At 39.1% G+C, this 23,936-nt stretch overlaps 1 protein-coding gene across 1 annotated transcript in view; it reads left to right on the top strand.

Moving 5' to 3' along the window:
- Positions 1 to 22,895, top strand: part of LOC137646054 (mitotic spindle assembly checkpoint protein MAD2A-like) — a 166,312-nt gene extending 143,417 nt beyond the window's left edge. The window contains exon 5 of the mRNA XM_068379208.1: positions 21,179 to 22,895. Coding sequence (XP_068235309.1) covers positions 21,179 to 21,345 — 167 coding nt within the window. The 3' untranslated portion in view covers positions 21,346 to 22,895. The remainder of the gene's footprint in view (positions 1 to 21,178) is intronic.
- Positions 22,896 to 23,936: the final 1,041 nt, after the last annotated feature.

The raw sequence follows: 23,936 nt of genomic DNA, 5'->3' as shown, positions 1-23,936 counted from the left end.
CTTTCTAAGGGATATTTAGCTACAGTGATACTCTCAGATAATTGACCATAGGGGTCCAGAATTCTAACACTTGGCGCGAGTATCCTTAAAAAATTCTTGAGGATATCGCATAATATCAGGGGATGTATTTCTTGATACGACACATGGCAATCTTCACGCCGAATAGAGTTTTCACTCTGAGGGGGAAGAGTGGCGAAAATGAAGGGGAGCCGTCAATAAGGTTACCCGCTGGATTCCCTTCCCGTACTACTACAGCGCCACTCATGTCAATCCAATCCTTTCTTATTAGCGAATTAAGCACGGTGTATCTCCGGCTTGCTTTTGGTGTTTTGTTACTATTCTTGGATTAGTATCATGCATTCTTCAGCATCTTCATCCTCTGGAAAGTTTAGTATTTAATCTTTCCTGTTTATAATTTTTAGCTCCCTTCTCACAGCTAAATTAGCATAATTTAGATGTGTTTATCGGAGCATAGCCGTTCACCGGAGGCGCCATTTTGGACGCTGTCGTACGCCACGCCATAAATGCTTTATTTAGTTAGTAGTACGACGTTCCTGGTACAGTGGTACCTCTACATACGAATTTAATCAGTTCCACAACCGACTTCGGATGTAGAAAATGTTCGGATGTAGAAACGAATTTTCCCATAAGAATACATTGAAATAGGATTAATCTGTGGTTGAGCCCAAAAACCTATGATAACTCCTTAATAAATTACTACACATAATTACACATGACAATATGCACTCTAAATTAGATAATAGACATGTAAAAAAGAATAATTATCAAGAAATAATAAATAAGAAACGGGTTTTTAGCGTCACTTTACCTTAGAAAGTCCAGCGCAGGTGTTGGTCTTGCTACGCAGAGAGGAGACAGACGGGCGGCGAGGAGGTAGAGAGGTTGACTACGATAAACGTACACTACCGTAACTTATTCTAACTTACACTAAGTGAACTTTAAGCTATCTTAGCTTATTTATTTTATTTTTTTTTTATTTCATATTTTTTTTTTACATTTTCTTTCTTTCTTTTTGATGATTAATTTTAATCACTTTCACTCTACACTTAAAATTGATTGAATTTTTTTCTCTTCAATCTTTGCCGTTTTCTTTGAACCACTTCCTTTCTCTTCATCACGAGTTCGCTTCGTAGTTTTTTTAAAGAAGCTATCGATAGAAAGTTGCTTGGTACAGCTTTACAGAATGTTTTGAAAATAAGTTAGGGAAACATCATCAAACTGCGCAACTACTCGACAAACCTGCAATTTTTTTGGATGGTATTTGTCGATGAAGTCGACCACGTCTTGATATTTTCCTAACACCTCTTTTATTTGCGCCGAACCTAACACATGTTCTACCTCCTCGATCCCTTCCTTGTCATCACTTATGTGCTCAGACATAGCATGGAGTTCCTTGAGCTCCTCTGTAGTAAGTTCGTCGTGATGTTGTTTTGCAAGTTCACTCACACATGCTTTTCAATAATTCCTTGCTTTACTTCTAAAGAAAGCATTTCCTTATTCCTTTTCTCACCACTACCACTACCACTTGCGAAACTAAGCCTTTTACGACCCATGATTTAAAACCCAGTTAATAGCAGAGCGCACAGGGCACAACCACACGAAGCCGACGAGAACAGAGGAATGTCCCAAGCCACGCTAATTGAGGGTCCCTCCGAGGTAGAATTGCTGCCTTCTATCGGCGTAAATAAAAAATATATCCGGCGCTGAGTACCATCTACGTGCACGGATATTGTTTACTTGGGGTGTCGAAAAAAAATTCGGGTGTAGAGTAGGAACATGTTCGAATTGTACTTCGCGTGTCGAAAAATTTGGATACAACCGGTACGACGAAAATTGCTTACTTCGTGTGTCGAAATAAAATTCGGGTGTAGAGTCGAAAAATTGCTCGAATTTTACTTCGGATGTTGGAAAATTTGGATGTAGATACGTTCGTGTGTAGAGGTTCCTCTGTATTTAGCTTTTATGAATTATAGCTATTTACGCAAATTATACTAGTGAAGATCAGATCATGCACGTAATATTTCCTCTTCTGTGAAACTTTTTGATCGTATACGATAAGGTCTCGGTGACGTAGCGTAGCCGAGATCCCAACGCGTTAGACTAGCCTAATGCGTTTTTGTATACTAACGTACGTTTTCCCCGTTTACCCTCTTGTATCGTTTTATCAATTCAGTCGTAGATCGTATATCTCCTAGAATTACCAACATAATCTGATACTCTTCTCTTTTAGAGGTTTAAGGGTAAACCCTACCTTCCCTCTGAGTGCCGCCATTAGGCGACAACCCTATCTTGGTCTTTCCATAGAGTAGGGTACTCTGGCTTGACTAGATTAGTGTTTCTGCCTTCCCACTTTTCCAGTGAGTATCTTGGCTTTGAATCACGACAGTAACTCATAGTATTCAGTCTTGTTGTCGGCAGCAACTCTACTGATGGGGGACTAGTCATTCCCCTGCCGGTTCACAGTTGCCGGCATAGGAAGCCCGGCTTCCTTAGCCCACAACCGAAAGTGATAGTACAATTGCTGCCACCTTCTCCCTTGTGGTCTAGAAGTCATGTCTTAGGCTGAGGAATCGTTATTCTTCTGCCGCCCAAGACGGCGCCGGTACAGAAACTGTTTCTGTGTCTGTGGCCGATAGTAGGAGGCCTATTTTCGACGCAAAATATAAGACCCTTTCCCTTCCCCTTTCTGTCCTTTCGTGATGGCCTAGCCGTCACAACATCTATGGCCGGTATTCTACAATCTCCCCGCTTGCCGGGTGGATTGCGATGCTGGCCGGGCTCCTACAAGGCGGTCTGATTGCCACTTCGACCTTTCCCCAAACGGAAGCAAGGCTCCGGGAAATGTTGTGCCGGCCATGACGGCTGCCGGTGGGAGACCCTTATAACTTTGAGTATTCTTCAGTCCTCTCTTGGACTGCCATCCACAAACCCTGGAACCGGCAGAGCAGCCGGCAACAGATACTGTACTGTGGTTGGATGGAAGCTTGAATGATTACATTCTCCCCCTTCCATTTGAATCCTCATTCTGGAAGAAGGCAGTAGACACAGTAATCCCTACAACCCTAGTTATTGTACTAAACTGTGATAATACGGTAGCCCTTCTCTCCATGCTTTCTCTCTCTCCATCGGCTAGTTCTGTCAGGTACTAGTCCAGCCAGCAGCATGCCGGCAGAACTACAGTATAAGAGTATAAAGTAGCCAGTATTTCTACAGTATAGTACATACTGCAGTTAGAAAACTATAGTATATAATATACAGTAGTATATATTTTCCAACATATTCTGTGTATCCTTTCACAGTCCATTGTTGAGACCGCTAATAATGTTGAAGTGAAGTATTCCTCCAATATCCTGATGAACCATAGGTCATCAGAACATAATATCTTTACCCTACAATATTAATATTCCATTGTGGATGGGTCAGTGCTAGTATACACAAACTTTAGCTCTTGAATTTTAGAAATCTTCTACCTTAAACTCCCTAATAAGGAAATTTTAAATACTGTTTTAATATTGAGGGAGGTCACAGCAATTGTCTGGACAGGAGACACAGATATGTCCCTTTCCTATTTTCTTTCTAGCTTACTATCCTAAGCTACAATGATAATAGTAAGTGCTAATTTTATACATGAATTAAATTGAATTTATCAGTGTGATAAATTACCCCATACTCATTCCACCTTTTTCTTTCTTTACAGGAGGAGGCCAAGGTGAAGTGTGAGGTGATCTACTGTAACTACAAGAGTAGGAACTTTTGTGGTCACACCATGTGTAGGTATCATGCCCCCTGCTCCATCGTAACTGAAACCTTGAGATATTGGGATCCCAAGGATTGCAATGTCTGCTTGGCCTTGATGATCGAGGGTTTTGGCGATCCCAAGAAGACGGAGTTGAGGGATACTGCGAGGGAAACGCTTAGGAAGTGGGTACGAGGGTTCCAAAAGAACTCTCCGGGACCATACCTACCAAGCGAGATGATGAGAAGCCTGCTGTTCCCTAAGGCAACAGCTGATGCCGTCGTATCTCAAGCACGACCCGGACCTCCCTGCATACAACTTGCAATAGAATCCCATATCAACGAGGCTTTACAAGGCATGGACATCCATCAGGAGAGGATGTCAGAAATGTCCTCGGACACCGAAAAGGGTCTCCTTCAAGAGAACCTTGAGGACGAGATGGCCCAACCACCTGGAGAAGAAGATGATCTGGAGTCGACAGATGCGGAGGACCCTCTTCTGTCTGTGTTGGCATTCCAGTCTGTGTCGTCAACTTCTTCGGCTCTAACCCCTCAACTAGACCCGCTAGGCCAAGCGGTTTTGGCCCAGATGCAACGACTAGTTGACTCTCTACGGAAGGAAAATGTAGATATGAGGAAGGAATTCCGGGAAGCAACCCACGTAGTTACTTCTCGTGGGTCATACAAGGGACCCAAAGTGTCTGACCTGCCACCATGCTCCGAAACCAATCCCTGGAGGTATTCAGTGTTCATGCCCATGATGAATGGGAAACTCTTCATTTCGGAGAAGATGGGGGCCATCCCCCTGGACGACATTCAATTCTGGCCAAACCTTTCGGCTTACCCGGAATTTTTCATCCGGCTGAAAAGTGAGCCAGCGTGTAAGGAAGTGACGGAACCCAAGGAAGTCATGGTTTTCGATCACAAAAAGGCACAGGCTCTCTTGACGAGTAGCCTGAAGAAGGCAGGATACACCAACTCCAAAGTTTCTGCGTTGAGCAAGAAGCACCCTACCTTTCTTGCTCCTTCATCCAGAGCTTTCCCCTTCTCGTGAAAAGCTCTCCACAGTGTGCTTAAGGCAGTTGATGCAGGCAAACCATTTCCTACGCTAGAGGAGTGTAGGCCATTGTCTCTAGCCTTGCCCACGGGTGAGAAGGATTGGAACGATGTCCACCTAACCTTCTCAGTATCGAAGCTTGACGCGGACATCGCAGGACAGCAGTTCAGTGAGAACCTCCCGAAGTTGTCGGACTTTCTCCTGAGAAGAGAACAGGAGACAAAGGAGAGACTAGCCGCCTCTCTGTCCCTCCAGAACTGCATGGAGATGTGTGCAGGCATTGCAAGCACCCCCGACATGTATACAGTCCTAGCCAAGATGAACATGGCTACCCTAGTTAAGGACTTATACGCTTTTGTGAAGGCTAGGAGGGCCTGCAGAGTTTGTGTTTACCAATGCAACGGTCAAGCATGAGGCCAGGAAGTTGATCACTTCCTGTATCTGGGGCAAGGACCTCTTCCCAAAGGAAGTAGTCCAAGAGGTAGTTGCCAAAGCTGCCGCAGAGACTTGGAATCTTCTCCAAAAGTGGGGCATCTCTGCCAAGAGAAAATCTTCCCTTGATGCTGGACCCCAACCTAAGAGGAAGACGAAGAAGCCAAGACTGCCTTCTCGACCTGTGCAACATCCCACAGTAACCATGACCATGGTGCCCCAAATGGTTGCTCAGCCACAGACCACTTTCCAGGTGGTGCCTCAACAGCTGGTAGCCCAGTCACCAGCCTTTAATCCAGGTTTTGAGAGGCACACCACTACCTTTCGCCCGAAAGGTAGAGTATCTAGACGGGGCTCCTTAAGAAACCCCTCACGAGGTAGGGGAGGACGTGGTCAGGGTAGCTAACCCTCCGGACCATCCAAGCAATGAGATGCTCCAGGTAGGAGGAAGACTCCTTCACTTTCAGGATCATTGGACCTTTGATCCCTGGGCCCACAGCCTAATCAAGAATGGACTAGGGTGGAAATGGAACAGATATCCACCTTCATTTCCTCAATTCTTCCAACACCCCACCCCCTTACTGGAAGAATATACCTTAGAACTCTTGAACAAAAAGGTTATAAGGAAAGCAAAGTCCATCAAATTTCAGGAAAGGCTGTTTTGTGTTCCCAAGAAGGACTCGGACAAACTCAGAGTCATTCTAGACTTGTCTCCACTCAAGTTCGAGAACAAGAAGTTCCGAATGCTAACCCTACAACACATAAGGACCCTGTTACCGAAAGGGGCGTACATAGTCTCAATAGACCTGGCAGATGCTTACTGGTACCTTCCAGTCAGCCGCCCCTTCTCTTCCTAACTAAGATTCAAGCTACAGAAGACAAAGTGTATCTTCAGAGCCATGCCCTTTTGAGTAAACATAGCTCCAAGGATCTTCACGAAACTTGCGGACGCAGTCGTACAATAGCTACGCTTAGAAGGCGTTCAGGTAGCTGCATACCTGGACGGCGGGCTGGTGTGGGCAGCATCCAAGACTGCTTGTCTGCAGGTAGCCACAAAAGTGATCCAGTTCCTGGAACATCTGGGCTTCAAGATTAACTACACAAAGTCTCGCCTCTCTCCAGCTAGAGTTTCAATGGTTGGGAATCCATTGGAACTTGCAGTCACACTGCCTCTCCATTCCACCAAAGAAGAGGAGAGAGATCGCGGGTTCTGTCAAGAGACTACTGAAATCCAACAGGATCTCAAGATGCCAACAGGAAAGAGTACCTGGCGCTCTCCAGTTTGCAGCAGTAACAGACCCAGTGCTAAGAGGACAGCTGAAAGATGCGTCAGGAGTCTGGAGAAGATAGGCATCAAACGCTTGAAGAGATCTACAGAGACCGACACCGACCTTACTGCGATAGCTTCGGAGGCTGTGGTTGAAGGTAAAGAGCTTAGCAAAGACTATTCCCTTACAACCACCTCAACTATTGGTAGTCATCCACACGGATGCCTCGACAGAAGAATGGGGAGGTCATTCCCATTAAAGGAAAGCTTAAGGGACCTGGTCATCCCTGTTCAAGACCTTCCACATCAACATTCTAGAGGCCATGGCAGTCCTCCTGATGTTGAAGAAGCTATCCCCTCACAGATCAGCCCACATCAAGCTGGTCTTGGACAGCCAAGTGATAGTGAGATGTCTGAACCGACAAGGCTCGAGATTGCCCTACATCAACCACGTGATGTTGGCCATCTTTCGCTTGGCAAGAAAGAAAAGATAGCACTTATCAGCAGTTCACCTACAAGGGTTCCGCAATGTGACAGCGGACGCTCTATCCAGGCTAAAGCCGATAGAGTCGGTATGATCCCTAGACGCAGACTCATTCTCCTTCATCTTGGGTAAAGTCTCAGAACTGCAGATCGACCTCTTCGCAACGAGCGACAACAAGAAACTACTTTGATACGTAGCCCTATACGATGGATGCCATGTCCCTCGATTGGAACAGATGGACTTGCATCTACCTGTTCTTGCCAACAAATCTCCTGCTGAAGGTCCTCAACAAGCTGAGATCCTTCAAGGGGACAGCAGCAGTGGTGGCCCCCAAGTGGCCCAAGAGCAGTTGGTTCCCTCTGGTAATAGAACTGAAGCTGAGGCTGTTTCCTCCACCGAACCCAGTTCTATCCCAACTGGTTCAGAAGTAGACTGTCTTCACTTCATCACTGAGAACCCAAAATCTTCATCTCATGATTTTCTCGCCTTAGCAGTCATGAAAAGATTTGGGATCTCGAAAGACAGTATCGACTAGTGAGCCCTCGCTACTTCGCGGTTTGACCATCGCGGATTCACCACTTCGCGGATTTTTTTCATAACCCATGTATATACATATATCGCGGATTTTCCGGAAATTTTGAAAATACCGCGATGTGACCGATGGTGCGAGATTGGAGAAAGTAAGGAAAATTGAATCATGATTGATTTTCAATATAAATGAAACTTTGAGGAGCAACAAAGATATCATTTGTTAGAGAGATAGAGAGGGGGAAGGAATGGGAGGTAGTGAAAAGTAGCCCACAGAGAGAGAGAGAGAGAGGTAGAGAGAGAGAGAGAGATAGAGGGGGGTTTAAATGTAATGAACAAAAAAATTTGATAGGTTATAACACATTGGTGCTTATGTAATATCAACTGTATACTGTAGACGGTTTGAATAAGTTAAGAAATGGTATAAACGATACTTTGTTAGTGTATTCGTACACTCTCAAGAGCGGCAGCTACAGTAGATGTCAGCTGATCTAATCACAGCCAAAAGTAAAACAAAAAGAATTCAACAATACTCGATTTTTAAAACACACCCGAAATTTAAAAACAAAAGTACACGCTTTCTTAATGTGCAATTAACTATTTAAAGAGTAGCAATTTTCTAGAATAAAATTATGTTTCCCAAAAAATAGTGGTTTGCTGATGAAATCGGATGCCGTATTTTTAGCTATTATTGAAATGGATGTAGACTCGGCATAATTTTTTGTTTCGTATTTAATTGACACTAAGAAAACTAATTTTAGTTTCTTCATCTAAATGTAAGTATTGTATAACACGAGAGAGAGAGAGAGAGAGAGAGAGAGAGAGAGAGAGAGAGAGAATGAATCAGCTGTTGTAATCAAATGGCGTGTTTTTGTTTCGTGAGAATTTCATCGCCACGACTATAACAACAACATACTGTACTGTACTTTACAGTATTATACAGACTACTGTAATATGATAAAGTAAAATATTTGTAATCTATTTTATATGAAATGAGGCTATTTTTTTTTTTGTTTAAAATTTACATTTACGTATGTAAAACAATCTCTCTCTCTCTCTCTCTCTCTCTCTCTCTCTCTCTCTCTCTCTCTCTCTCGTAAATTGTTTTCCTGCTTTGCTACGTATGTATGATTTCATATAGATACGGTAAATAATATTTGTAATAACATATTTTATAAAAGCTTTTACAGTAATATCATTATTTATCACTTTCATCATGCGCGTTAAATACCTTCGTTTGTTTACTGAGCGTACTTTATGACGCCGTCGTTTCAGGCGACGTCATAAAGAAAAACGTTTCATTTGGAAGTCCTAAGAAAAATTAAGTAAAACATTGGTAATAACAAAATCAACATACTGTACTGAATAATCAATATAATCAATGCAAAAACTAACCTATACACAGATGTGTAAATGCGTTTGTTTCTTCATTATGATCAGAGATACAGTAAACGTAAACATAACATTGGTTGCCATTTTTTATCGTGCTTTTTGGCGTGTTTAGGAAACGCATGATATAAAATCGCCTTTAATATTTGTGCCTGTTTTAGTTTTTTGTACTGTAGTACATGCATTAAGTGTTCTGTACATTAAAGGGTAGTTTGTTAACAGTACTACGAACAAGGGAAGGTTTTAAAAGTCTGAATATACATGTTAAATAAATAGGTAAATATGGTGTCACTACTTCGCGGATTTTCACCTATCGCGGTCGGGTCTGGAACCTATCTACCGCGATAAACGAGGGTTCACTGTATATAGAAGAATACAAGTCAAAATCAACCAGAAGACAATATGAATCGTCTTGGAAGAAGTGGGTGTCTTTTGTTAAAGCAAAAAAGTCGATGGAATTCTCGATAGACTTCTGCCTGTCCTTCATCATCCACCTTCATGAACTAGGCTTGGCTTCCACCACGATAATTACGTGCAAGTCAGCTTTGACTAGACCTCTTCTATATCCTTCCAGGTGGACCTGTCGAACGAAATCTTCAACAAGATTCCGAAGGCATGCGCTAGACTCAAACCAGCAACCCCTCCGAAGCCCATTTCATGGTCTCTGGACAGTCTTACATTATGCTTCGAACTTGAATAATGAAGATGGCTCTCTAAAGGATCTAACACAAAAAGTGATATTTTTGTTCACTATAGCGTCAGGGGCTAGAGTTAGTGAAATAGTAGCCCTATCAAGAGACGAGGGCCATATTTATTTCACAGAAGAGGGAGAACTGAATTTTTTTCCCGATCCTACCTTTCTTGCCAAAAATGAGCTACCCACCAAAAGGTGGGGTCCTTGGAGAATCTGCCCTCTGAAGGAAGATGTCTCTCTGTGTCCAGTAGTGTGTTTAAAGGTCAATCTTCAAAGAACTTAAGAATTCAAGAGGGGACAGCTCTTCATAGGCGAAACCTCAGGATCAAACTTATCCCTGAAACAACTGAGGGCAAAGCTCACCTACTTTATTCGTAGAGTGGATCCTGACAGTACACCTGAAGGTCATGATCTGAGAAAAGTTGTTTCCTCGCTGAACTTTTTTCATTATATGGACTTTGATAGACTCTGCTCATACACAGGTTGGAAATCCTCTAGAGTCTTCTATAAACATTATGCGAAGCAAGTACATGAGCTAAAACACTTTGTGGTGGCGGCAGGTAGTGTTATGAAACCTGTCGTCTAGTGCTGCGATGAACAGTGAACTGTTTGGGACTACAGTTATGGGTGAAAAGTTGTTGAGACCTTTCAGTGTAATACTTTTTACTAAGGGTCACCCTTGTGCCCCTGAGACTGTTCTTTATAGGTGTAGAATCAAACCAATAATACTAGTGCCGTGTTCACACTCGTACGCTGTGTTTAAAACTCATACAACATCTACAATGAAATTATCTTAATAATTTTACAATAATTTCGAGTGGCCATGTTTTAATATATATTTCTTCCCTTACAGGTGATAAATATATATGTAACTTTAAAATGTTGGTTGTAAAGGATATGATTCTTTTTTAATACATTCGTTGTTATATTTCTTGTCTATACAAATAAATATAAAAATGTGCGTCTTATTCGCCCCATAAGTAGCTGAATAAAACTAGCTAGAGTTTCCTAATTATTTTTTTTCCTAAAAATAATATAAACAATTGAATATGCTTATACGTGTGAACCTACTTATGGTAAGTTAATTACATTTGCTCCAACGTATACAAACCTTCTCGCTTCTATAGTCAGAGTTGACAGTTTCCCTGCAGGGGGCAGGAAGCCCTAAGCTTATTCCAAGCTTAGCAGATATGACGAATAATGGTAGCGTCATATATTTGTGGTCCGGGTGACCATATAGAAGCTGACTCAAGGTTCAGGCACTTATACAAAACCATAGATATAGTACTTTCAAGTACCGTATTTCCCGTGTGATAAGACGCTACAAGTGGTAAGACGCACCCTTAAATTAGCAAAGCATTTTTGGGAAAAAAATGAGATTTTACAATTCCTAGCAGCAATTCCTAGTCCGAAACTCTAGTGAGATTTTGTCTAGCACAGTAAATTTTCGTATTTTAGGTATATTGGCAAATGCTCAAGTTAATATTACTTAGTTGAACCCCAGTTATCCCAATTTATTTACGTATTAATAGTAGAAACCACTGAAATCAGTTGCCTAATGTTAATAAAATTTTGGTAAAGGAGTAAAATTCCAGTAATATTTTCCAAATTTATCATATAGCCTACACATTTTCTCACAAACTTAATTAGTGATCAAAGAAGTCTAGAAATTTCTCTAGGTGGACTGCTTTTGCTACTGTATGTGACTCTAGGTCTAGTTTTCTGCTAACTTGGTAACACTGCACTCAACTAACAGAAATGTTTTTTTTTTCCAAGGTCGTATTCAGCAAATGTATGTTTGTATTATTTCAGAACTCAGGCAACAAAGTCATTATCAAAATATTGCTTTATTACAAAATATAAAAAAAAAATATGAGAAAATAGATATATACTGCATTAACAATTAATATGTACTGTAATAGCGTCATCTGCTAGGAGACCACTACACAGTTGTTTGCTTCTAGAAGGAAGTTAGCGAGTCATCAGCTGATTACCAAAACAAATAACTTGCTATTGCACTATAATAAACGAAGCATAATATAAAAATATTTTTTTATTACATATGAATGATAATTGGTGGTTTATATTCTATGTCTGTTGAGTGAGTATTTGTAAGTGATTAGTTGGGTGTTTGAGGGTTTTCAAACTTTCCTATACAAATTTTTCTTAGTGTTAAGACGCAGGGTGATTTTTGGGGTCATTTTTCAGGAAAAAAAGGTGCGTCTTATGACACGGGAAATACGGTAATTCTTTGGTAAGCTTCCATCAGGATGACATGGCTGAGCCCAAAAAATGGATTTTGAAGCAAAGCAAAAAATCTATTTTTGGGTGAGATAGCTATGTTGTCCTGATGGACCCGCCCTCCTTTTCTAGAAAAGGGGCATACATCTGTAACAAATCCCCACCCGAAACTACCCCATCTGTAGCCATCCATGCTTAATTGCAACAAGGAATGAGTGGCGCTGTAGTAGTACGGGAAGGGGATCCATTTGTTAACCTTGATGACGGCTCCCCTTCATTTTCGCCACTCTTCCCCCTCAGAGTGAAAACTCTATTCGGGGTGAAGATTGCCATGTGTCGTATTAAGAAATACGTCCCCTTATATTATGCGATATCCTTAAAAATTTTTTAAGGATACTCGCGCCAGGAGTTAGAATTCTGGAGACCTATGGTCAATTCTCTGGGAGTATCACTGTAGCTAAATATCTCTTAGAAAGCTGCCTAAAGGAACCTTCCATCAGGACGACATGGCAATCTCACCCAAAAATAGATTTTTCGCTTTGCTTCAAAATCCGTTTTATAGCTTCTGGTGGCATGGTTGGAATCAACCTGGCTTTTCATTAGAAGGGGCTAGGGTTTGATCCCAAGTATGAGGTAGAAATTTACAGTATTTCTATTTGAGCAAGATATTGTGTTGATATTTATCCATATTGACTCATTAGGGGTAATTTGAATGAATTACTATGAATTGTGTCACTTGGTGGGCCAGGAAATCGGGGAAAACTCGGTGGTAAGAGACTGATTTCTCATCGGGCAAGTCCTGAACTGCAGATTAGCAGTTAGGTTCCGGCTTATTTTATAACCTCACGTGGCACGGTTGGAAGCGACCTGGCCTTTCATTAGAAGGGGCTAGGGTTCGATCCCAAGTATGAGGTAGAAATTTATTTCTCTTTTGAGCACGATGTTGTGTTGATATTTATCCATATTGACTCGGGTAATTTGAATGAATTACTATCAATTGTGTCACGTGGTGGGCTTGGAAGTCGGGGAAAACTCTCTGGTAAGAGACTGATGTCTCGCCAGGTAAATCCTGAACTGCAGATTAGCTGTTAGGTTCCGACTTCTTTTATGACGTCTCGTGGCATGGTTGGAAGCGACCTGGCCTTTCAATAGAAGGGACTAGGGTTCGATCCCAGTATGAAGTAGAAATTTATTTCTATTTTGAGCACAATGTTGTGTTGATATTTATCCGTATTGACTCATTATGGGTAATTTGAATGAATTACTATCAATTGTGTCATGTGGTGGCCCGGGAAGTCGGGGAAAACTCGCTGGTAAGAGACTGATGTCTCGCCAGATAAATCCTGAACTGCAGATTAGCGGTTAGGTTCCGACTTCTTTTATGGCCTCTCGTGGCATGGTTGTAAGCGAGCCTTTCCTTTCATTAGAAGGGGCTAGGGTTCGATCCCAAGTATGTGGTAGAAATTTATTTCTATTTTGAGAACGATGTTGTGTTGATATTTATCCGTAATGACTCATTAGGGGTAATGTAATTTGAATGACTTGCTATCATTTGTGTCACGTGGTGGGCCGGGAAGTCGGGGAAAACTCGCTGGTAAGAGACTGATGTCTCTCCAGGTAAATTCTGAACTGAAGATTAGCAGTTAGGTTCCGACTTCTTATATTGGCCTATCGTGGCATGGTTGGAAGCGACCTGTCCTTTCATTAGAAGGGGCTAGGGTTCGATCTCAAGTATGAGGTAGAAATATATTCTTATATGTATGTATGTATGTATATATATATATATATATATATTATAATGTGTATATATATGTATATATATATATATATATATATATATCTATATAACGGATTTTGAAGCTTAGCGAAAAATCTATTTTTGGGTGGGATGGCCATGTCGTCCTGATGGAAGGTTCCTTTAAGTAGCTTCCTAGGGTATATTTGACTACAGTGATATTCCCAGAGAATTTACCTTAAGGTCTCCAGAATTCTAACTCCTGGCGTGAATATACTTAAAGTTTCCTTTAAGGATATCGCATAATATCAGGGGACGTATTTCTTGATACGTCACATAGTAATCTTCACCCCGAATAGCGTGTTCGCTTCGAGGGGGTAAGTGGCAAAAATAGAAGGGGAGCCGTTATCAAGGTACTCTTCCTCCGTTTCTATTTGAGTATCTAGATGCACCATCTTCGCCGCCATGTTTATTCTTTTATCTGTAGTGATTTCGGTCAGTGATTTTCCCGGTTGCTCTCTCGTTACTTTGGATTTATCATGCAATCTCCAGCCTCTTCTGCCTCTGGAAAGTTGAGTTTTTGATCTTTACATTGTATAAATTTAGCTCTTGCCTCACAGTGAAATTAAATCAAATTAAATTAGCTTAATGGAAGAGCTGTTGTCTGAACCGGAGGCGTCATGGGCGCTGTCGTTCGTAACGCATGAGTTATTTAGTTAGCCAGAACGACTTTCCCAGTATAAATAACATAAATAAAGTTAGCTATTTAGTCTTCATTGCTAGGAGTTATTTATATTATGCCGATAGTATTCTTTATAGTTTCGGCGATTTAGGTAACCGAACCGCTTACGCTAGGCTTCCTAGCCTAGGCGTTTCAGTTTACTTTCATGCATGATATAATAGACATTCCTAGTGTTATTAAATGTAAATGAAGCTACTTAGGCAATTTATACATGTGAGATATGTTGATTGCATATAAAATTTCCTCTTTTAAGATAGTATACGAGAGAGTTTCGGTGATTTAGGTAGTCGATTCTCGCGGCCACTGGGCTACTAGCCTAGTGGCTTTAGTATACTTTCATACATGTTCCCCGGTTACCCTCGTGTATCGTTTTATCAATTGAGGCGGAGATAGATATCTCCTAGAATTATTATATAAAGCGATACTTGTCTCCAGATAAGACACTTTAATTGAATTGGAGACTTCTCCCTCATTATGGAGGAAATATCTCCTTGCTCTCCTTTTCATAGTAGGTAGTTGGTTGGCCAGGGCATCGGCCAACTGTTGTGATACTAGCACTAGAGAGTTATTAGGTCCTTTGACTGTCCAGACAGTAATACAATGGCTCCCTCTCTCTGGTTAAGGCTCATTTTTGTCTGCCTACACATACACCAAATAATGTGGCCTATTCTTTCCCCATCTCCTCTGTCCTCACACCTGACAACACTGAGAATACCAAACAATTCTTCTTTACACAAGTTGTTAACCACTGTACTGCACTGTAATTGTTCAGTAGCTACTTTCCTCTTGGTAAGGGTAGAAGAAACTTTAGCTATGGTAAGCAGCTCTTCTAGAAGGACACTTCAAAATCAAACCATTGTTTTCTAGTCTTGGGTAGTTCCATTGTCTTGAAGTAGTTTTCTTGCTTGAGGGTACACTAGACACGCTTATCTGTCTTATTCATCTCCCTCTTGTTTTTTGAAGTTTTTATAGTTTATATATGAAAGATTTACTTTAATGATGTTACTGTTCTTAGGATATTTTATTTTGATGTTTATTAATTCTCTTGTAGTTTACTTATTTCCTTATTTCCTTTCTTTCTCTGGACTATTTTTCCACGTGGGAGCCCATGGGCTTATAGCATCTTGATTATCCAACTAGGGTTATAGCTTAGCCTTTAATAATAATCTGAAAAAAATAGCTGGTCCCCTGAGCTTAGCAAGCCCATTGCTGTGGATCGGGACCCTGTAGGGTTCGCAAAATTTTTGCAAGTAATTGCTCCTGTAAAGAATCCTGTTCTGGTTGATCAAGTGCTAAAGCCAAAGTATCGTAACCACTGTGTATTTTCCGCTTCCCTGAGTACAATGGTAGATAACACATCAACAAACTTGTGTTGGAACAAATGGCTGCCAAAGCATCCATTGTTATTGGAGCCTCTGGGAACTCTGATAAGGAAGGATTGGTCAGAGAAGGCTTATGCTTTTGGTCTTCTTTGGAGGAAGAAGCAGAAGGGGAACAATCACTTTTAGCCTTCTTGCAACAGCAGCTCTACTGTTCACTTTGGGTGGCCAACCACTCCCAACAAACTTCATAAGGAGAATTCATTGAGCATCTCTTCCCTCGACACACTAGTGATAAAGGATGCTGATTGACCTACACCCGAATCATAGGCTTAGAGAGGCACTGCAAAGGAGATGTCTGGATACCTCCAAAAGTGATCTACGGCAGTTTACCAGCCAAAGTGAGCCATCTTTAATTTTTGGCGTAGAAGGGGTTCTTCTATTCAACTGATTTGAGACACTTTTCCTGTGCAGAGTGAAGCACCTTTCATTAACATTGGTGAAAGGCTATTGCTCATCTGTGAGTCAAGTCTACAGTCTGAAGGAGTAAGCCCTCCCTCTTTGTGGGAATTATTAATGCTCAAAGAGGAGCTATTAGAAGTTTTGTCTATGGAGAGAACTTAAACCACCCATGTGTGAAGTTACTAGGGTCCTTAGGTCTCTGAAGAAGACCCCTTATGATACTAACCTTTAAAGCAGGCATCCAACAAGGTTTTAACACTTAAGACTGTCTTCTTACTTGGCCTAGGTTCGACGAAATAAGTTGACAAGCTTCTCAAATTGTCACATCTAGTTAGTCATTTGGAGGGGTGGAGAAAGGTCCCCTTTCCCTTCTTTCCTGAGTTTGTTGTTGAAACTCAAAACCTAGGTGTAAACAATCGTAGGTTTGAATCTTTCTCCCTCTCCTCTGTTTGGGAAGCAGCTGACAATCGAGATGCTTTACTAACTTGCCCTTTATGGGCACTAAGATGCTACCTAAAATGGATTTGACCCCTTAGATTACAACTACAGAATCTCTATAAGCTTAGGCAAGATTAAGGACATCTCAAAGACTAAATTTTGGCTTTGGAAAACAATAAATAGATCACAAACCCAGACTGCAGGGAAGTGGGTGCAATGTTATCTTATAGGAAGAACCTGTCAATGAGCCAAGTCCTGAAGGTAGGAGTCTAGAAATGTCACCCAACATTCACAGTCCACTGTCTACACGAATGCACCCACAAGTCATGTGACATGTTCTTGAGGACCTGTGATAGCTGCTCAGCATGTTGTAGAGCACACCTAGCTCTCACAGGAGAAGAAGCATAACTTCTATGATTGTGTTTGCGACATCAGTCTAGGATGTAAGTAAGAATGCTTGGCCTTTTTTCCTCCTCTTTTCTTTTCCTTGGGATACAGCGGTCGAACCGTTGTGTTGCTGGAATGAACTCTGGTGCAGGTAAGCTACCATACTGAGTAACTATTCTATTAAGGTAAAGATAGAAGTATGCTCCCCCTTATTCCTGATGAGGGAAAGGATTCAATTTACAGTTCTTCAGCACTACATTTCAGATGTCTTACCTCATAGGGGTGAAAGTTCATCTATGACTCTCTTTTGTGACAGAACCCTAACTTAAAGCCTGAAATTTCAGCCCATATGAAGTGTATTGGACGCAATACTTGCTCCTCATAAAGTCTGGGTGCTCTTAAATCGCAGGATTTTAAAACGGCTAGTTTGATTATAGAGGCCTTCTCCACATTAGGATAAGTCTCCTGTTAAAATACGGGGTTTGTACTTGCATAGGAACAAATCACAAATATTTTTAAGTAATTTGTATTTTTCTTAATTGTACAAACCTGAGTCCTTTAACTAGCACTTCTCATCTCATCCACCCCAAAAGTCCTAGGTGAACGTTAATGCGGCCAGTGAGCTGGCAGGGTACTGAATCTTCCCTGCCTACCAAGTAGTAACTGCCTACACAGTTATTAATTTTAACAGCCAAGTTTCCTTGCTTTACTGAAATCTTCCTCCTATTAAATGACTCAGATTTGTATTGTTATGAAAAATACAAATTGCATTTAAAAATCTGATTTTTACACCTGTTAGCATTTAAAATACCGAAGTTTTAAGTATACTGTACTGTATCTGGATTTGTTTTGCCTGTTATGTGAAACTAGTTGAATGATTAAGAATTCAGTATTATCCATCTTCTATATACAGTATGGTCCCGAATTATGCGAATCCCCATTTATGTGGTCGCTAGTTTTAAAAATAATTTTTCTGTATCCGCAAAGCAGTTCAAAGTTTGCAAGTCAAGCGTTACAAAATGTATCAAATCTATTGTCTTTATAAGTATTTTGGTAGCGCTAAATACGGTGCCTGATAATAAATGTTACCAAATGATATTTTCCTTACATTTTATTAAGATAATTTCCTGATAAATAGCCTATTTAAGGAAAAATTTCATATCAACAATGAAATCAACTTTGACTTTGAGAGACCAGCTGACAAAATGTAAACAAAATTGTGGTTACATTCTCAGCAATCTTTATCTAACCTTTCAATTATTTTAATGGTAGTCTGAATGAGGGTACAGTATATTAAAGCATTATTTTTGTTTAGTACAATATATATAAAAGCTTTGTTTTCCCTGTGGGTGTTCAAGGTTTTCACACGTAGGCTGAGTTCGTTTGTCGGCAGTGAATAGCCTAAATAGTCGGCAATATTTTGTCATATTTTAAACAGTATAGATTTGCTTTACAAAGATTTGTTTTGTATAGTATACGGTATAATTATAAAAACCTCTCTCTCTCTCTCTCTCTCTCTCTCTCTCTCTCTCTCTCTCTGATAGGATTGATTGATTTGATACCAGAAAATCTCATATCAATCTCTCTCTCTCTCGCTCTGTAAGAAATAAAATCTGAGTTTAAGAATGAAATTAACATGGCTATTGTTATTTGTGGTGATCAATTTCTCGCTTCAGGTGGTACAAGAAACAAAAACGGCATTCCATTACAACAGCTGATTCTCTCTCTCTCTCTCTCTCTCTCTCTCTCTCTCTCTCTCTCTGATAGGATTGATTGATTTGATACCAGAAAATCTCATATCAATCTCTCTCTCTCTCGCTCTGTAAGAAATAAAATCTGAGTTTAAGAATGAAATTAACATGACTATTGTTATTTGTGGTGATCAATTTCTCGCTTCAGGTGGTACAAGAAACAAAAACGGCATTCCATTACAACAGCTGATCTCTCTCTCTCTCTCTCTCTCTCTCTCTCTCTCTCTCTCTCGTGTTATACAAAATCGGTTTTCTTCAAAAGTGTCAATTAAAAAGAAAAATATTATACCGTGTATAAATCCATTTCAACCTTAGCTTAAAATACGACATCTGATTTCGTCAGCAAACCACTAATTTTTAGGAAACATTTTATTCTAGAAAATTGCTACTATTTAAATAGTTAATTGTGCTTTAAGAAAACGTACTTTTGTTTTAAATTTTGGGTGTGTTTTAATAATCGAGTATTGCTGACTTCTTTTTGTTTTACTTCTGGCTGTGATCAGATCAGCTGATGTCTAGCTGCCGCTCTCAAGAATGTGCGGGTACGAATATTGTAACAAAGTATTGTTTATACCATTGAATAACTTATTAAAAACATCTATATAGTTAATATTACATTAGCACCAATGTGTTATAACCTATCATTTTTAATTTAGTACATTTTAAACTATAATTGTTTCTCACTCTCTCTCTCTCTCTCTCTCTCTCTCTCTCTCTCTCTCTCTCTCTCTCTCGACTACCTTTTGCTACCTATCATTTCTTACCTCTCTATCTCTCTAACAAATGAAATCTTTGTTGCTCCACATAGTTTGTTATATTAAAAATCAATCATGATTCAAATTTTCCTTACTCCAATCTCACACCATTTCTGTCACATTGAACGTTATAGCAGTAATCCAATTGTTCAATAACTTTAAAAACCGGCCTAGTATTTTTTTTTTTTTAATTCTATTTTATTTTCAGATGGTTCCATAATTGAGGTGGGTACAAGTTGACCTATAACCGAAGTTAGGAAAAGTATTTTGGATATGGAACGGATAATTATCTTTCGTAACAGTTTAGAATTATCGTAAATTATCATACTTCCATTAGCAGCAGTTTGCTATTGTTGATTAAAAGCAAAATTTTTTTTTTTTTCTGTTTTGCTACATATGTAGGAATTTATATGGAAACGGTTATTAAAATATTTGTAATAACATATTTACTAAAAGTTCTTAATATCATAAGTTATCACCTTGATCATTGTTTTTAATGCGTTTGTTTGTTTATTATGGTCAACGATGGAGTGTACAGTAAACAAACGGAAGGTTTTCGTGTAGGAAAAACATATAAATCGCATTCATTTCATTTATTTCGAGGTTCTAAGAAAAATTAAGTAAAACAACATTGGTAATAACAAAATCATCATATAATCAATCCTTGGTAAGATAGCTGTTGCTGCAAAAAGTAACTTAAACACATGTGTCAAGGCATTCATTTCTTAACTATGATCAGATATGAACATAAACAAAACAACATATTCTTATTTTGATGGTGAGCTTTTTGACGTGGTTAGGAAGCGCCTATGAAATCGCCTTTATTTCATTAATTTTGGATTTTCAATGTTACAAAAAAAGCCAGTCTATACAGCGATTGTTTTGCTATTCACCAGTTGTCTTATACAACAGATATGACTTAAACTTATTAAAATTACTACTGATTTTAGGTTGTGTTATAAGGGGAAATATACGGTATTTACACCCTTCCTGTTTGTAATTTTAACCTTTTTCAAGTTACTAAACCTTTAAACTTTTTAAATGTTTCATCTATTTATAAGAACAATTTGATATTATAAAAAATACAGTATAGTACAAAGAAAGAAATGAAAATGAGTGGTAAACTCATTTGAATACGCAAGAGTCTGTTTGCCATGGCGCTAATGAAATTATTCCTGTTGTGTGTTTCGAAATATGTGATTTTTTCTTCATGCGGAGCCATTTATCGACCAAATTCTTGCATAATTCGTGACCCTACTGTATGGTTTTACATTTTTGGCATAATTTCTTACTCAATTGTTGACAAAGTCTGAGAGTCTAGTTTATTAATTGATCTGCCTGTTTATTAGTACATTTTCTCAATCTTACTTTTTCATTGTAATTCCATCTACAGTACATGGCTGAAGCTAATACGAGTGAAGAAATTTTAGGCAAGCTGTTAAAAGTTGGACAACTGCTTGACTCTCTTTCACACTTATTATTTGAACTGCCATTGCATGATTGAAAAAGTCCCAGTTAAATTTTGTTAAAAATATAGATCATCATTGATATATGTTCATTGGAATGGTTGCTTGGGTTTTTTCATTACACAAATTAGGCAATGTTGAAATAATGGCATTGTATTAAAATATTTTTGTTTGTATTAAAGTAGTGTTAGGCATCTACTGTAGTGTCTTTTAAAGTTAGTTTGATTGAAGAAATATATCTTTTTGCAGCTATAAACTGTTTGGATTTTTCTCAGGTGCATTTGATCTGCTTGTATACACTAACCAGAATGCTGATGTTCCTGATAAGTGGGGTGAATCTGCGCCATGTTTCATTTCTAACTCTCAAGAAGTCAGATTAAAGTCCTTCTCCACTTCAGTTCATAAGGTTGATGCATGCGTCAGTTATAAGATAGACGACTGATGTGAAGAATGAGAATCTAATGATATTTAAACTTTGCATTTTTTTTACACTGGTCATGTCATGTATTACCATATCTTAAGCTAATAATCCGATGGTGGGGAAAAGATTGACTTGCTAGAATAAGAAAGCCGAGAGAAGCAAGTAAAATACTATTTATAGTATAGCACCCAACTATGGTATGCTAGATTTTATGGACTTTCATCTCGCATTCCTTTTCTGTATACACACTAAACCAGATGAACTTGGTGTACGTTATAGAAAAATTTGGTTACTGTGTTGCTATATAAATTATTTTCAATGCTTAGTATTCATCCTGAAGTCATACTAAATGGTATTCTATTGTTTAGGCCAGTTGAATCCTACAATACAGTATTTAATTCATAAACATGAATAGACATGTAAAGTCTGGGATGTTCAATAATGCAGTCAGTTTTAACTTTTGATTACAATTAAAGAAATTAAGTTTAGTTTGGGTCTTTGTAAGATGTATAATCCATGTGTGTTTCATAGGATCTTATCCAGAAATCCATTACTTATGAAAATTATCATGCATGGTGGTTTTGAGTAACAATGAGTAAGATTTTCTGAGGGGGCTCCTGATGTTTTAGTTTTTTTTTATATATAGGAATTAATCGGTAGTAGTTGTTCATCTATTTTTTTCTTTTTTTTTATCAAAATTTAATAACTGTACATGTACTTTTAATTTGCCAAGATTGGTATGATGAATATTACATAAAGCATTTTCTTCTGTACACTGTTACATTTATAATATATTTTAACCCTTTGTTTAATTAAAACTTGCACATTTTGATGAGCTAAACAGATTTTTAGGATGCAGTGGTTCCCAACCTTTTTTCAGTCATTTCCCCCCTGCTTCCAGTTCAACCATCCAGATTTCCCTCTTCATGCCCCGCCCAGCCCTCATGCCCACTCGCCTGCCTCAGAAATGGGCTTGATATTCCAATTCTCCCCTTGAATATCATGTCAGTGAGAAATGATATGATCATATTACAATTGAATGGCTAACAACAAATTGCCGCAGGTACTATGTGGACATTTTCCGCTTGTTTTAGTTATTAGGTAGTGTAATTATTTCCCCCCTGGAAGCTTCAAATTTCCCGCCAAGGGGAAATTTCCCCCAGGTTGGGAACCACTGGGATAAAGCAAGCTCTTAATAATGTATACGCATTTCAGGAGAATTTTTTTGTTAAGAAATTACTCCAGAGAGTTAAATATTTTTCCTATGCCATTTTTTAAGACAGTTTCACCTTTTGTGTGAATTTTCCAATAATTACATGAACCTAAAATTTGTGTTATTGTCCATTCAGTCTCCATATTTATTGTCTATGAAGTTGTATAGAGTAAGGTTTATTGAAAGGCTGTGTAACATGTAAGTATTTTCTCTACTAATCGCCAAACTTTTAACTGGGCTTCACAAGGCACTAGAAGAGTTGGAAGACCCAGGCCTACAAGGCTGATGACTATGTAGTGCGAAATAGGAGATGATGAATAGAGAAGTATTTTTTTGAAACCTCAAGATAGAGACAACTGGGGAAATCTAGCAGAGGCCCTTTATTATACACATTGCATAATTTAATGTTATTAATATGAGTAACACAAACTTCATTTTGATAATAAACAATGATGTTCTTAATGTGATGGTTGAACTGTGTTTCTATCACCAATTTCTCAGTCTGCAGAGTTGTTTTCGACACAACACAACATACTGTAGTTCATATTCAGCATGGAGTTTACTTCTCAGCTTTAGTTTTATTAAAAGTAAAATTAAAAAGGTAATTTCACACACATGTCAAAGGAAAAGGCATTAGAATTTTCAGCATACCTTCAGCAAAATTTTGGTATCAAAGTAACTGCTTTATCCAAAACTAATTTACTGTTAGGGAATCTGTCAAGTTTTTTGCACTATCAGCAGTAATAAGATCAATAAATTCCTCTTATTTTTCAGGAACATTTTCAGTTTTTGCATCAAATGGTTCATTTTAAGGTATGGAATAACAGGTCTTTCTGGAAAATATTGGCTAAATTTCTCGTTTAAAGTCTCCAAAATGTTGAATCAGTAAACTTTGAAAACTGTTATTGAATGGAACATCACTCTCATTCCCTTCAATAAATGAATTTAATATGGGGAACATGCACAAATTTCTCTTTCATCTTTTACACCCAAAGATCCAGCTGTATTTTCTCCCTGAAGTGAAAGATTAAAGAACTTCTAAATTGTGAAGAAACCTACCAAGTATATGTATGCAGTTTTTGCCAAATTATTCATGTCACCAAAGAAATTTGAAAGTACTGTTCTTCCTTGATGTGATAAGAATTCTCTCACCTCAGTATTCAACTCAAAATAAATCTCTGCAATACATTTCCTTTGGACAGCCGCCGCACCACAGTATGCAGTAGATAAGTTAATGCTTCGAATCCATTTCTTGACCAGGGCACCAACCACCCATTGAGGTACTACTGCTAGAGAGTTATTGGGTCCTTTGACTGGCCAATCAGTACTACAATGCATCCCTCTGTCTAGTTATGGCTCATTTTTATTTTGCCTACACATACACCGAATAGTCTGGCCT

This window comes from Palaemon carinicauda, chromosome 8 (genome assembly GCF_036898095.1).
Source record: "Palaemon carinicauda isolate YSFRI2023 chromosome 8, ASM3689809v2, whole genome shotgun sequence".
Taxonomy (NCBI): Eukaryota; Metazoa; Arthropoda; class Malacostraca; order Decapoda; family Palaemonidae; genus Palaemon; species Palaemon carinicauda.
This window is presented reverse-complemented; position numbering and strand designations above follow the sequence as displayed.